General features: G+C 39.7%; 1 protein-coding gene across 7 annotated transcripts in view; it reads right to left on the minus strand.

Annotated features, from left to right (window-relative positions):
• The window catches only part of MBNL2 (muscleblind like splicing regulator 2), a 153,860-nt gene that overhangs the window by 91,611 nt on the left and 45,606 nt on the right, over positions 1 to 16,643 (minus strand). For 6 of the 7 annotated variants that reach the window (XM_046664003.1, XM_046663999.1, XM_046664001.1 and 3 more), the window contains one exon: positions 11,979 to 12,759. In XM_046664003.1, the coding sequence (XP_046519959.1) occupies positions 11,979 to 12,152 (174 nt within the window). In that variant the 5' untranslated portion in view covers positions 12,153 to 12,759. Of the gene's footprint in view, positions 1 to 11,978; positions 12,760 to 12,837; positions 12,899 to 16,643 lie in introns of those variants that run through there. The other variant, XM_046664002.1, reaches the window with a different exon arrangement.

Consider the following 16,643-nt stretch of genomic DNA (forward strand, 5'->3'; position numbering starts at 1 on the left):
TGATAGTAATCTAAATGAAATATAAATACGCCTGAAGTTGAATCTAGTCATTTTGTTTTGCTTTAACTAGGTTAAAGCCTCTGAGTCAGTTTCCTTTCTTTTTTACTCCTGGCAATATCTCATCTCCTAAAGGGCTTAATATTCATTATGAGTATATGACCTCAGTCATAAGAAAATGGTCTCATCAGTCATATCCCCCAAATGCTGGTTGGTCAGGCAGGATGGCTAGGTAAAGTTGATCACAAATAGATATGTCAACATCCACTTACTCACTGAATCCCAAAGGTTTGTGCTCAGGGGCAGGAATTGTCCTCTGACTGTCAGTTTTATCCTTTTTGGTCATAATGGTGCTGAGAAAGAGTAATACACACTAGACTATAATCTTTGAGCCAAAGGAAATTGAACCAAACCAAGTGGAAAGAATATGCTATTTGGTATTAGCAGGTCAGTTCATGGGGAAATTGTAAAATAAGTGAAATTCATCATTGGTGAAGCTCTCTCAGTACACCCTTGGTCTCCCCAGCCCCAGAGTGAGTCCCCTGCTATGGTGTAGACCCTGCACTGAATGCCTTCAGCTTCTTGAGGACTTGCTCCTGTACACTGAAACCAACACCTTCTAGGTCTCAAAGTCTCTGGTCAGGCTCTTACCCCCTACCCCAAAATGAAAATCAGCTTATTTGATGGATCAAGCTGTCCTCATTTGCTAACAGAAAAAGGCTTGAGGAACTTCTTGGGTCTTCTCAGGTAATATATGGACTAAACAGTGAGTTTCTAATGGCAAAACCATTAGATACACACATTTCCTGTGTGTATGACTCAAAGGAGTGAGTCTGATGGTGGGGATTTCAGGCCAAATAGTATGAACAGATAGGTCCTTACTTTCGAATGTTATGGAGCAGTAATATTTCATAAGAAGAATGGAAAACTGACATAGAGCTGGCCACTTTTTCTTTTGCTGAGTAAGGACTGTAAGGAAAAAGGGAAAACAACACTCATCTATTGAGACAATCATTTAGAAAAGAAGGGAATGTTATGATAATCAGAAAAAATAAGAAGGAAACAATCTTAGAATAAAAAAGCAACCTTTAAATTTAAAGAATTTGCCTTCATAAAAAAATGTATTTCATACAGTTCCAGTTACGCAAGATGAGTAAGTTCTAGAGATCTGCCATACAACATTGTGCCTATAGATAACAATACTGTATTGTACACTTAGAAATTTAAGAGGGTAGATCTCACGTTAAATACTTTTACCACAATAAAAACAAAACAAATGTGTTTTGGTGTTCTTATTTTATAGCAGACTAGTGAAAGTGTTGTCTAATATCAGCATCAGTCTATGGCTAGGCTTTTGGGAACTACTGAGTTGTCCATGGCGGCCCAACAAGCCGCTCTATGGATTTTAATAGCTCTTAGCTGACACTGGTGGGCAGTCTCCATGAGACCTGCCTATCGAGGTAGCCAAAACATGAACATGACCCAGAAACAGCTTTTGGGTTGTAAATCAAAGAGCTTATTTGCACAAAGCCTTTAACTATGAGGATTTTTTTCTGTCTATAGATTAACGGAAAAAAATGAACAATAGGTAGGCAGAAGAGTGATCTGAATTTTGTTGAAGCACTGCTATTTAAAAGTGTAGGATTTAAGGATATATTTATGCACTTGCAAATACGATTGAGCACCCAGCAGCTGCCAGGTACAAGGATGAAGCAGTGAGACCCTGCCTTATCTGTTAGTGGTAGAGACAGACAAGGAAGAGACGTGTAGATAGACAACAGCCCTTAAGGATAAGTTCTGAGGTTGATTTGTGGATAGGTGTGGCATTTAAGTGAAGTCCAGAGTAAAGTGAAGAACTGAGACTTGCGTTTACCTGGGAGAAGAGTATTCCAGGTGGGGGAACCACCAGTACAAAGACCCTGGAGAGCAAAGAGGCCAATGTGACAGGAGCACAGTGGTGAGGGGGAGTGTGGTCCACCTGTGGGACCAGAATTGCAGCAGGTGGCCATATCACATGGGACCTTAAGGACTTTGGATTTCATAAATGAAGTGGACAGCTCTTGGAAGGTTTTGAGCAGGAAACTAGCGTGACTTATGGGTTACTCTGTCTGCTAGACTAGGGAGTGGCAAAAGTGAGAGCTACGGTAGGCTATTATGCTCAAATGAGACATGAAGGTGGATGGTGTTTTGGGCCAGGGTGGTCATGATAGAAGTACTGACAGGTGCCCACATTTAGGATATCTTTTGAAGACAGAGAGACTAGAACTTACTCATGGATTGGATATGGTCATAATGATAAGAGAAGATTCAAGCTGGGTTTCAAGATGTTTTATTTGATCAACTGCATGAATGGTACCATGGGAACAGTAGGTTGAAGAAGGAATCAAGAACTTAATAGTGGACGTACTAAATTTGAGATGTCACTTAAACATCCAGGTAGAGACGTCAGGTAGGCACTTGAATACATGAGTCTAGAGTGCAGGGAAGAAATCCAAGCTAGAGATAGAAATTAAGAAATATGCAGCATATAGAAAATGTTTATAGCTGCTGGGTTGGGTGAGGTCATCTAGGGAGTCCAGTTCTCAGGTAGATGGGCCAGAAGGTACAAAGGCTCTGAGGCAAGAACATGTTTGGTGAGGTATAAGAAGAGGAAGGCATCCACCGTGAGAGTGAGCAGACATAGAGGGGATGTTCAAGGACCAGGCCTGGAGAGACGCCAGCATTTGGAGGAAAAGAGAAGAAGGAAGATTCAGAAAGGAGTGGTCAGTGAGGTAAGGGGAAAACCAGAAAGTCAATCACCCAAGCAATGGGAATAAAGTCTTTCAAGGATGATTAAGAGCAGTTTATAAATTCACTCTGCCCTCAATTATCGCTATTGACAGAAGAAGCTGTATGTGCTGTGCTATTCCCAGTGTTTAACAGCACCGGTCGCATGATAAATATTTGTTTATTTCAAAGGTTAAATGTGGCAGTCTAGAGGCTGAATCCATCCTGTGGATGTGTTTTGTTTGAACTTGTTTGATGGGCTGCCAAGATTTAGAAATTGGGAAACTTCACATCACAGTTCATATCTCTGGTCTTTTTAAAAATTCCCCAGGATTGTCACAAGGCAGGCAACAGCTGTTTGTGGCTGGGTGACAGCTGCCATCTTAGAGGGGCTATGTGCTCTTCAGTTAATTTCCCGTAGTCTCCAGTGATTCCTCTGTCTCCCCAGCAGTGAGTGCTGAGTCATTCATTCATGTTACTTGCTGATTCCTGCAGATTTTGAGTTCGCATCTCTTGTTTAGTTAAAGAGGGAATGAATGAATGAATGAACGAACGAATGAATATTTACTGAGGAGGCACCTGGAGCCCAGAAAGGTGACATGATGTAAGATTCCATACAGGAAAGCCCGGGCTTGGACATGGATTCTCAGGCCAGGGCTTTTACTTTAAATCTTTGCTTCCTAGTTTGTCATTGTATTAAACACATCCTAAAATAAAAACAAAAGTTTGATGAAAGAAGGAAGGTACTGAGAATATGCTATTTCCATTTTTAGAGAAAATAGAATATTAAACAGATCCTTTATCATGATAAATGTTTCTTTCTCCTTAAGCTTTGGTGAGAAGTGGTTTCGTGTGAAGTGCTGCACAGGGGCCGGCCCGGTGGCGCAGCGGTTAAGTTCACACGTTCTGCTTTGGTGGCCCGGGGTTCACCCGGTTCAGATCCCCGGTGCGGACATGGCACCGCTTGTCAAGCCATGCTGTGGTAGGCGTCCCACATATAAAGTAGAGGAAGATGGGCATGGATGTTAGCTCAGGGCCAGTCTTTCTGAGTAAAAAGAGGAGGATTGGCAGCAGTTAGCTCAGGGCTAATCTTCCTCAAAAAAAAAAAAAAAAAAAAAAGAAGTGCTACACAGACTAACAAAAGTTAGCATGACTGCTCACAGCAAAGTAAATAATAAACAAATGCCATTATTAAAGAATATAATTAAGGTTAAAATTGATATTTCACTCCATTAATATTTAGGGAAAATAAGTTTTGCCATTTTTCTCTGTGAATTGTTTTTATCTATTCTTACATGTTTTAACCACAGAATATTGTAATCACAGAATGCCGGTTTATCATCATTCCTTCTTCTACTCGGTACCAAAGTTGGAGTGTTTTCAGCTTCCTCTCTCTTGCCAACTCCAGTGCTGGCTAATGGGTATTCAGGGCAGTGTGTAGAGATGGATTCTGAAACCCAATTTGGGCTCATTGAATTAGACTACAGTGTTCGATTTCTGACGTTTTCTAGGTTTAGATATTATTGTTATGGCTTGAAATGTGTCCCCCCCCAAAAGATAATTAACGTCTTAAGCACTTGTCCCTCAGACTATGACTTGATTTGGAAATAGGGTCATGGCAGATGTAATAAGTTAAGATGAGGTCACATGGAGAAGGATGGGCCTCTAAGCTAATATAACTGAGGTCCTTGTAAGGAAGGGAAATTTGGACACAGAGTCAAACAGAAGGAAGCCGAGGTGAAGAAAGACACACAGGAAGACAGACATGTGAAGCTGGAGGCAGATGCTGGACTTATGCAGCCACAGCCTAAGGAGCACATGAGTACCAGAAGCTGGAAGAGGCAAGGAAGGATCCTGCATAGAAGTTTCAGAGGGAGCATGGTCCTGCCTACACTTTGATAGGATTTCAGCTCCAGAACTGGGAGATGATACATTTCTATTGCTTTAAGCTACCCAGTCTGCGGTAATTTGTTACGACAGCCCTAAGAAACTAATACAGAGATTATGTTGTCCAACTTAATTTTAAACTGGGTTAGAACGTAGGTGTCTTGCTGGCGGATGCTGTGTTCCCAGGAAAGTGGCATCTCTGATAAATGTCACATACGTGCCATCCCTAAATAAGACATTTAGGCAGATGCCACATTGCTTGAGAATCCTCATTGCTTGGCTTACTAAAGGCATTGAAACTGATTCTACCTACTCTTAAACAGAGTGAAGGCCCTCCTCTTGTCCTGGAAGCTAAAACTATACCCTTCCTTAGCATAGAATATCTTGTATTAGGAAGAATTTGGTGCTAATCTTGGCCCCAGACAAATTTGGGAAATAACCAAAAGTACCTTTAATGACCCTCTGGTCTTCTTGTGCCCACTGTAATGTGTCAGACTTTGTAGATGAAGATTTCTTGATTTACAGTCCATAGATAGTTTTTAGAGACCAACATGAAACCCTTGACATCTTGAGATTGTTTGCAATAGTCTTTGTAAGTATGGCCACTTTTCTGGGTAAAGAGTCCATAGTTTTGATTAATTCTTAAAGATGTTCTACTTCTCTACCGTCAGAACAAGAAGAAGGAAAAAAAAAGACTCCTTGGCATGGTAGTCAGGATCAAACTAAGGTTTTGTGCCTGGTGAACAAGGCATAGGGATGGAGTAGGATGTTGGTATAGGGTGGGGACAGGATGTGGAATTTGGATTTAGATTTGTTGAACTGCAGGTGACAATGAGCCACTCGTATGGGGTGTTCAGTAGGCATTCGGAGCCACAGAGTTGGCAAGGAAAGGACACACACCCAGAATTGGGATTGATCAGCACACAAGGTGGGAATTGAATACATGAGTAAGGATATGCTTTCAGAACTGATCACTGAACCTGACCTAGGAAAGCCCAACATGGAGTCTTGGAGAGTATCCACATTAGGGAGCAAGTGGGGGAAGAGGCGGCGTTAGAGGTAAAACAGGAAGGAAGGTTAGAACGGTAAAAGAACTAGGAGCACACAATGGGGGAAAAGAGCAGGAGAGAATTCTAAGGAGAGGCTGACCAGGCTTGCAAAATGAAACCGAGATCTTAAAGAAAAGGGTGAACAGTCACGCAGAGAAGTTTTGGATCTGAAGTTCACTGATGATCATCAGTAAGTCCCTTTTCAAAAGTCGTGAGGGTTCCTCTGTTAATTTATGCATTCTTTGAATGGTTATTATTGCATTTCTGCTATGTGGCAGATGCCACGCTAGGTGCTGGGGCACAAAGATGGACAAGACACAATCCTATCTTTGGGAAGTTTACAGGCTTGTACTGCAACACATACTTAGGGGAGTAAAGTGTTATATGGAGGTCTGAATAGTGTCGAGGGAGGACACGAAGGGGAAGTGGTTGATTTACCCAAGAGGGCAGAAATCTGATGATAGGGAAATGGGTCTCTTATGCAGAAAGCATAATTGGTGAGTCCAAGAATCCTTAAAGTATGTACCTGTCATGCACTTTGTCACATCATACCTTCTGAAATCCTATGTTTCAGAATCATATGGGCACACACACACACCCCAACATCTTGGACCAAAACCATGTTTGTTACTAAGACCTAGTAAGTGATGGTATAATTGTATACAGATACAAACAAAAATAAATACAACGTGTGCCTGGCCTTCTCTCTCAGTTTCTTTCTTTTTAAATATTTAATTTTCTAACAGCTAAATAGGTTTATTCCTGGGGCCTTCTATTTTAGAATGTTTTTTAAACTTCAATATGCTAAATTTGTTAAACCTGAATATTATTAAGCTATTAGGAGTTTTAGAATTAATTACATCAGTGATTTATTCTGTAAGAGGAGTTAGGAGGAGGGAAGGGATGGTGCCAGCTTTAGAGTCACACTTAACCTAGCATCAGGCACCTTCTCCACCATTTATAGGATAAACGTGAAACCTACATTTCTGAGCCTGTATCCATATCAGTAATGGTTGATTGAATAATATTTAAAGTTGTTGAAAGAGTAGATAATGCCTGAAAAATGCCTGGCAGATAGTAAGCTCCATATGACTACAGTGATTTCCCTTGATAACAAAACAATTGTCTGAGATTATATTTTTGAATGAATCCAGAATTAGGCATATATCTTAGAAAACACTCAAGCAATTTCTGCAAAGAATTAGCCTCTACTTAAGAGCCCAGTGGCATTTCAAGAACATGAATTTAAGGTCAAGGCTAATGACATATTCTGATACCTTCTTTGATATGTTTTTAAGAACTGTCCAAAATGGTCACATATCTACCACTTTTAATTTTGAAATTTTCATCCATAAATATGAAGACTAAAATTTTATTTGCCATCAGCCAACTTAATAGCCAGCATCCCATGGGTAAATGAGCAGGATCTACTTTTTTACATTTTTGAAATTTAGAAAGAATATGAGAGTAATAAAACGTAGTTTCTGTATCACCTACAGCTTCAGAGAAAATAAAATAATTTACTTGTTAATTTTCCAACATTGCATTATACTTCCAGAGACACACCTGTGTCTCCATTTCCTGTACAGAGCTCCCTGATTTTGAAATCTATTGGGATATTGAGAATATGGCCATAGCATATCACTACACAGGTTGTGCACTGCACAACTCCAGGGGGGTGCTGATCACATAGACTATGATGAGAAATGCACCCCTAGTGCACCCCTGTACAACTACATGTGGCAGCCCTATCTGAGAAGCTTGAATGCTCTCCTGACAAACATGCTCTGCCATTCAACAAATATCTATTGAACATCTACAGTGCATGAGACACTGTTCTAAGCTCTGGGGATATAACAGTGATCAAAAAAGCCATGATCTCACCTACATGGAGCTTGCATTCTAGCAGAGTAGAGGAGGGAGATGGATAATGAGCAAAGACCCGATAAGTATATAGCTCATCAGATGGTGCTACGTGCTAGGGAGAAGAGTAAAGCAAGGTAATAAGGAAGTGGGATCCTCGCAGTGGGGGAATCACTACTTGAAATAGGTTGGCAGAAAGGCTTCACTGTTGGTATTTTTGGTCAGAAGCCTGAAGGGAATGAGGGAACAACAAACTGTTCGTATAACTGAGGCAAGACTGTTCCAGGCAGAGCAAAGGGCGAGTGCAAACCCCTTCAGGCGAGGCCTGCTTGGCACACACAGGGGACAGCAGAGAGGTGGGGGGCCGGAGCAGACCGGAGTGGGGACCGTGGTGGGACTGAAGTCAGGGGAGTTGGGTAGGAAGCAGCCCTCCCAGGGCCGAGACAGCTTTCCTAGAGACTGGCCTTCACTCCGGGTGAGGTGGGAAGCCTCTGGAAGGCCTCAAATAGAAGAGAGACGTCATCTGACTTAGGTGTTAAAAGAATCACACAGTTTGAACTAATTGTTATTGTGAAAGGTTATGTAAGGTCTAAACAATTTCCCCAAATACTCTAGGAGTTTTGGGGGTTTTCTTGCCAAAATTAGGAACATGACTTTAAAAGTTGTTTGCTTTTTTAAGCTGAGTTCAGATTTAAGTATTTAAGCAAAAATATTAAATATTTGATGACAGTGGTAAATATGGAAACCTTTAGTCTCAGTAAGCATGAAAACTAATTCATTTATTCCTTTCCAGATGTCTCAGTTCGCAAAATAGTCCAGATTAGTTCCTATCAGTTACAGGAAAAAGAATCTGAAAAATCTCAAACATCTCAACTGTGAGGGAAATTGTTTTACGGATTATGAAAGGGTTGGGATGGGTTAACTTGGTCAAGGCCTTTGCTACAGGGAAGTTACTTGCTCGTGAAGCAATTTGCATTTTGTCAAGTTAGACTAACTAGTGGAACACAGTGTCCTGGAATGTTCTGGCCTTCTGGAAAAGATTAAAGCTATTACATTTTTCATAATAATACTGTAACTTTAAAAAAAATCACAAATGCTTGCGTGCCCGGTAGTTTCACATAAATTGCGACAAAGTAACAGTTGTAAATAAAATACAAACATCACTGTAAGAGCTCTGCTATATTTTCTGAAACATATAAGTATTTATATATCTCCGACTCTCTTTCCAAACACCTCAGCCAATCTCCTTTCCAAAACACACACAAATTTGTTTAGTATGTATTTATAGAAGTTTACTCATGTATACAAATCACTCACAATAAAAACAAAAAAAGGAATATCTCAGGGTCACAACTGACTTTTCTTTGTATTGATAGGCCAACACAGAGTCCTCTTGCTTATTTTTATGAATAAAAATACCCACAGTGTTTGCAGGAAATATTTCATAATAAAGAACCACAATAAAAATGATGTCGGTGGCCTCAAACTTGATTTCTTTTAATCTCATGACTATTGCATCATTGAGGTATTATCACTCACAGAGTAGATTCTTAAGAGTTGGGATGCATTAAGAGCTGGACACATTAAGAGTTGCACACATCTCGCTTGTAAAGCCAGTCGTCAAAAAGGATGTCTATACTGTGATACTTTATTACGAAGGGAAAGAAACTAACATCACTAGTCCCTCCCATGTCCGGCCCTGTGCTGGGCATCTGGCATATCATAGGCCAGTGAGTCTTTGTAGTAACCTTATGAAGTAGAAATTATTATGTCAATTTTCAGTAAGAGGAAACTGAAACCAAGGAGGTAAAATAACTTGTCTCAAATGATGTAACCAGCCCGTGTCCCAGCCGGGGTTCGTTCATGCTCTGGCCTGTCTGACTTCAAACCCTTGCCCTCTCTCTATTGTAGGCTTGTTCCACTGGCAAAACTGTCTTTTTCAATATATTAAATGAAATATAATTAAATACCTTCATTATTATCATCCTCATAATTGTTCTTTTTCACTGCTATTTCTGAGTGCCTTTTATTTACCAGTCCCTGTTGTAAGGACTCATAATCCTTACAGCCACCTTGCAAGGTGAATATGCCAGCGTGGTGCTGGGCACTGCGCATACTTAGCCAATTTTACTGGTGCATATCCTCATTTTACTAATGAGACAACAAAGCTCAGAAGTGATAAATGACCCTCCTCAGTCGGGGAAGTGGTTGATCAGGTATTCAGACTCAGGTCTGTCTTACTCCTATCCTGTGGGCTCTTTTCACATTCTTTACAGTTTGATAACTTTAAAAATACGTAACATCACACTCAAATTAAACAACCTAAACTTTACAGTTTTAAAAGGGAAGTGGTAACTTGAGGCAATATATAACCACGCTTCAACCTTTGAAAATGGTTTTCCTGGACACTTCTAAGGATGATTTTTAAAGCTCCTTTTCATTTTGACTGTTCTCAAAATTCTCATGGCTTTGTTCATATTTTTATGCTAAACGTAACTGTCCTTGATCCTTTTTCTATGGGTTGGAATCCCCAAACAGTTGTGGTCCTGGTGAATCCACAGTGAGGTAATGAATTCTAAGGATCTGGGAGTTGTTGTCCTGTTGACATTCAAGAAGTACTTAGTCTCAATGGGTCGGGCATATTTCTCTAACTAGAAAGAATGGAAAGTTCTAAGAAACTTGCTGTGTTATCTTAATAGTAAACATGCAACCAGAGAAGGCTTGGGTTAATAAAATGAATGAATTGAGGATGTCCTGGAAAATGAATTTCTCATCTCTGACCTGTTTTCCTATCTTGAAGTTGTTATGATCTAGTTTTTAATCTACACTGCTTTTTATAGTGAATGCTTCCCTTGGTGATAATCACAGAAGCAAATACATACTCAGTTTACTTTTTTGACTAAAAGGAAAAAAATTGTGCTTATACTGTTATGGTTTATATGAATTGTGATTTATCTATCTATTCATTTCTGTGTAAACAAAATGATTCATAATCTTAAAGTCTAATCTAATAAACTTTCTATGATAGAAAAGGAATAAAAGGTAGTTATTGAGGTAAATAGCATATTTAATTTTACAAATTTTAGCTCTTGAAAGACTTCTGTTGGGCTATAGATGAATTCTTCTGCTTTTAGTGTATAGAAAAATTTTCCCATTAAGATATACTTAAATATATGATTTGAAATCTTATCTTTCAGTTTTGACTTATAAGTCTTGTAAGACTTGCAAGACATAATTTTTTACTTTATGATGAAATTTTCCCGGAAAACATACCCAGTCCCTTTAATACTCAAGAGTACACTGAGGTCACTATTTTGTAAACTCGCAGCACTCTGATTTCCCAAATCATATGGCAAGAGCATGGGTCAACTTCATTTACTTTTGTTTTTACTGTTTGGTAAGCTTATTTATAGGAAGTTTTGCAGAGACACAAACGTTAAGCTCTTTTTTAGCTATTATTCTTACTTATCTCCATTGAAAACAGTATCCTGATGATGTTAGGACTGTCCTAGATAACCTGGGATTCATAGAAGCCATAATTTTAGGGCAAAATAAACCTCAAAGAATTATGGGCTGTCACCCCATTTTCTTCAATTGGGTCTTTCATTATAATTCCTCCATTTCTTCAAGTCCAAACTCTACCCAGCTCAGTATACAACTCAGGTGCCACAGCCTTCAAAAACATTTCTTGAGACAGTCAATTGGAAGCCAGCTCTCCCTTCTAAGGATCCCCACAGTAGTCTTCTATTCCTCTCTTAAAGCACGCATCCCTTTCTGTCTTGCTTTATAGTTATTCGCTGATGTGCTGTGTTTTCCCTACCAGACAGGGAGCTCATCAAGGATACAATCTTGAATCACATTCATTTCTTCGTGTTCTGTGTTAACTTACACATAGTAGGTTCTCAAGGAGTATTGTGTACTCAGTAATATCTGTTAACCATGACAAATTGTCAAAGAGAATGAAAAACCTATTAAGAAGTACGTTAGGAAACCCTTGGTCAAGAAAGAAAGCCATAAGAGTAGAAAATTCTTCGAAAGGTGAATCAGAGTAACTGGCACATAAAAGTGACACATTCAATTTCTTCACCTTTATATAACCTCCAGAAGATCAAACGTTAATAAAATATTTATCTTCAGTTGTCACAAGCCAGACTTTGATTTAAAACTCTTGGGTACATGAATATCACGCCAGAACAAAAATACACCATCATGTATTTTTAATTTAAACATGGGTCTGTAAAAAATTTATATATGCCTGGTATGAAAAAATTTGAGTGAAAATCTCCCAATAGTCACCACAAACAAGAAAACAGAATCTAAAAACAATTGTTAAACTTCTGTAAAAGTATAATAAAAAATATTTCACTTGAACGCCCAATGTGGCATTGACATGACATATAAGATGCATTATCTTACCTTTAGGGAATCAAAGCAGGCAATTACTCTTCCATTTTCAACCTGACAGCTTTTTGGGGGGTGAGCAAATTTGCATTCCTCATCAGAGCGTGAGCACGTTCCTCTTTGGAACTGTCTGCAGACTTCTAATGTCAGCCATTTTGTATCTCTGACTGGGGCAACATTCAAAGCCATGATGATAAAATAATTTGGATTCTATTAGTTTCTGTTAAATGATGAAATCAATCCAAGTTCCAATGATTCCAAAGCTATTGTGAAAAATCCCACATGTAAGTCTGAAGGTAAGTGATAAATTGCTTAATGAAGTCCAATCCAGGAAACAGAGTAAGGAGAGAATTTATCGGTGGGCAGTCACTCATCAATCAATATGCCCCACTTGAAGACTGTGGGCCGCGATAAAAGCATGCTCAGTGTCATCTCTGGCTGTAAACGTCCGAGTCTCTTGGCCGTTTTGCAGATACAGCTGTTTTTAATAAAGTGACTTCAATATCATGGCACTCCTTGGGAGAATATTTAGTTCTGACGCTCACAGCTATTGATGATGCTGGAAAATAAGCCACGTAAACGTTCAGATCTTAGCAAGATTTCTTTTTCCCTCCACCTTTCAAAATTCTGAAATCAAGCAATTGGCAAAGTCAGACTATTGAGGTATCTTCATCCACTCCGTAAGGTCAGCGTAACGGTATATTTGACGTAAAAACAAGATTTGAACACAACAAGTACTCCCGGGCTGCCGTTTCCAGCAAAAGTGACTTCACACAGGCACTTTTAAATGGTGAACCTGCAAAACACAAATAAAATATCAACTTACATCCAAACTCAATGGAATCAACACTTTAACAAACTACTTAGCTCTTACCTAAAATTTGCCAAAGTGCAGTTTAGAGCTTTGAGCTTTGAGTACAGTGAGGAAAGTTATGCATTTAAAAAAGAGAGAGAGAGAATACGAAACTGAAACCGGATTGCAGAAATGATCTAGGCAGTGGTCCAAAAGTTAGGAATGACTCAAGCAGATGAGTGTGGCAGTCACAATAATTAGGCATTCTGAAACAATTCAATCTAATGTGCTTAATCGCCAAAACAGTGTATTAGAACTGTGCTTTCCAATTAATTTCACATTTAGATCATTGATTTTATTGTTGGAATGCTATAAACAATTATTTGGGACGTATCTCTCCTATGTAATAAGGATATTGTCATTTTGGATGAAGTGTGGGCCCCTTATTCTTTACATCCTTTCTCATTTACAGGGATTTCACTTAGAGATGGAGAGAGAGAAGCCCCCTGATGTTTATTCTCAAGTCTTATACTTTCTCTCTACTGTCATTACTTCCTTAATGTTACTATTCCCCTCGATGCTGTAAGCACTTGGAGGGTAAGGATTATTTGTATTTTTCATGACCGCATCCCTAGTGCCTTAGTTCATGGCCGTTAGTCCTAAAAAAAATATTTATTGATCAATTTAATTGATGATTGACTCACTGACTAAATGAATGAATACAAGTTAGTTTTAGTTTAGTTCACTTTGGTTTTTGATGGAGTCACAACCTAAAAATGCCCTGTTCTGTGGAATGCTGGAGTTGAATCACATATCTACAACAAAAATATAATTGGTAAATTCTGATTTCTAACATCAGCATATTTAGTTTCTTTTAATATTTTCAAGAATTATGAAATTATTAAAACATTAAAAACTTTACATTACTGGGTCAAGCATGAATAAAGGACTAAATACCGGAAGTTAATAATTTTCATAAATCGTATGTGCAATAAGCTACCTTAGATACTTGCTTAGCCTTGATGTCCTTCTAAAAAATGTATAACCAAGAACGTTAATGGAGACTGGAAGTAGATTATTTAAAATTGGCATGTACCAAATAAGTTCAGAGAGCAGGAATTCTTGAGTGGTTCACAAGTGTTCCCTGAAAAGGTAGGCCCCCAAATCAATTATGTTTAGTTAACTTCAGGTAAACCAAGCTGAAAGGCTTCCTTGAAATAGGGCTTTCTTCGGCCATGACTGAGTCTCTAATAGGAGAAGAGAAGCAATGATGTGTCCCGAGTTCATCTGACCATGGAACGTCTATTTAGACGGATGTTGGAGACTAGTGGGAAACGCCACTTCATCCCAATACTTCTTTTACTTGTTAGTAGCAGTGTTTGGATGAGTTATAATTGTATGTGCGTGTAAGGAAACCGGCAACTTTGAAAGCTGTGACACACTCCTAACTCCAATAGTGACATATCTGAGGGGACTGGCAGGCTCCAGCTTGTCTGTTTGGCAGCTTTGTGTCCCCAGCAGCTAACATCAACTAGCTTAACTTAGGGAGTTTAAGAAGATGAGTTTAATAACCAAATTTACTCTGGGTCAGGTTTCATGGACCAGCCTGGACCTGCACCCGCATTACCTCAACCCCCACCTCCAACCCCCCTGGAGAACAAAGGATGAGGGAAGCAAGGGATGAAGAAATATTTCTGCTGGTGTATTCAGTAGAGCTGAGGCACTAATAACAAGGAGATTTCAAATGATAGGTTGGACCCTTCTAATTCATATTTTCAAAATATATTAGAGAGTCCCTGAGTCCTATGGACCAGGGTCTGGTGGGGTTACAGGACGGCAAAGATGCAGAAGACGCTCATCCTCAAAGGCAGCACAGTCTTTGCCAAGGCTTCACATGTAGGCAAAGAATCAAGCAAACATGCATTTATGCATAGATGGCAAATGAATAATTACTCGAGTATTCCTAAAAACGGCACAGGAACAATGCTCTCAACCCTATCCAGGGAATAGGGTATGTTTTTGCTTATACTTTTAGATAAGAAGTTTTTTTTCCTGGGAGAAACAGATTGGCATTTCTAGTTACTATGAAAATCCAACCGAAATTCAGATAGTCAGACTCTATCAAAATGAACTTGCTTTTAAAAGCAGAGGAGCCAAACTTTTCTGATAGCCGGAGTCCTGTGTAAGTCAAAGAGGCTCCAGAAGGAGAAGAACGTACATCGTATTGAACCGAAATATATTGCTATCCTAACCTCTCATGAATCCACTCTTTCTGCCAGTTTGTTCTCTGTTTCTGTCCTAGAAGTTATAGAGTCACTATTATCAAAGATGCCGCCTCTCTTGGACCATCACAACCTCCATCTTCTGGAGTGTGTACAGGCGGGCAGCTGTGGGACTGGGGAAGAGAGAGCAGATTTGAATCAGGTTAAGGGAGGCCACCAAAGGAGATGGGCAACGATGGGTTAGGACGGAGAAGACCAACTTTTAACATGGCAATCGAGGGACAAAACTAAACTATGCTAATACATAGACCAGTTCCATACTGGATCTGCGAGACTGCAAACTCCTGGGAGAAAGGGCTGTGTGTTGCGGCTTCACTCACCAATGTAGAAGCCACTAGCCACATGTGGCTGTTGAGCACTTGAAATGTCGCTTGTGCCACTGAGGAACTAAATTTTAAAATTTTATTTATTCTTAATTAATGTAAATTTAATTAAAAACTGATCCTTAATTTAGTTATTGGAAAACTTCTAAGTACACTTGGATCGACTTGAGTACGTGAATCTACTTTTCAGTTGCAAACTTTATGGAAGCCAAATACAGATCAAGTATTTCCAACGAAAGTGCAGCATCCTAACCGAGATGTGCTCTAAGTGTGAAATACACACTGAGTTTTAAAGAATTAGTATAAAAAAAATGAAAATACCTCATTAATATTGTTTCATATTTACTATGTGATGAACTGGTAATATTTCTAACAAATTGGGTTAGAGTTTATTATTAAAATTAAACTGACTTGCTTCTTTTGTAGCCCCTCAAAATTCAGAATTATGTATGTCGCTTCCGTTATATTTTCATTGAGGGCGCTATCTTAGGGGCTCTTGCTTTTCTTATATCAGCCAATACAGAACTTTCTGAAATGTTGGCAAGTATCCTGCCCTAAGAGCCAGATTCTAGTTCTCGTTTTGCCAAGGTTCCTTCATATGACCTTGGGTAAGTCAATTTCTCTGAGATCCAGTTTCTTCATCAGTAAAACGTTGCTGATAGTTCCCACCTGCATTACCTAGTTGCTGCCAGGCAGGACAGCTTACAGAGGACACGTAAAGATACTTTGTAAACAGTCAAGTGCTGTCCCAACGCAAGGTGAGGAGGACTGGCTGTATAAATATTTATTGAACAAATCCCCTTTCAGGCTTCCTCACTGTCCGCAGTAGGTCTACAGCAATGACCAGGATTGTGCCTGGGGTGGATCTGCTCCAGCCATGGATTCTGTAAGCAGGTCACTGCCTTAGGGATCAAAAAAGCTGACTGCACGGGGCGCTTGCGGGGCCTCTTATCTGAAGCATCCCTCATTTCTCAGGCTGCTTTATTTTGCAGCTGAAGGGAAACCACATGGAAGTTTTCCTAAGCACAAATCCCACAGTGTTACTACAAAGATCCGAAGCCTGCTTTCTTCCTCCAGCTGCTCCTAACCTAGAAGTGAACGAAACACTTTTAGGGCCCAAGCACTCACCAGGTGTCGTGAGTAGCCTGAATGCACTGGGAGCATTGACAGGGAGCCTGCTTGGTTTGAGGGCTTGGTGGAAAGGCAGCCGCTGATTCCGTTCCCCAGTGCCCCACGTGAGTGAGGAGCAAAGGACGGTGTTTTCTAGTTCATCTGCCAAGTG

The sequence above is a fragment of the Equus quagga genome, chromosome 6 (assembly GCF_021613505.1).
Source record: "Equus quagga isolate Etosha38 chromosome 6, UCLA_HA_Equagga_1.0, whole genome shotgun sequence".
Classification (NCBI taxonomy): domain Eukaryota; kingdom Metazoa; phylum Chordata; class Mammalia; order Perissodactyla; family Equidae; genus Equus; species Equus quagga.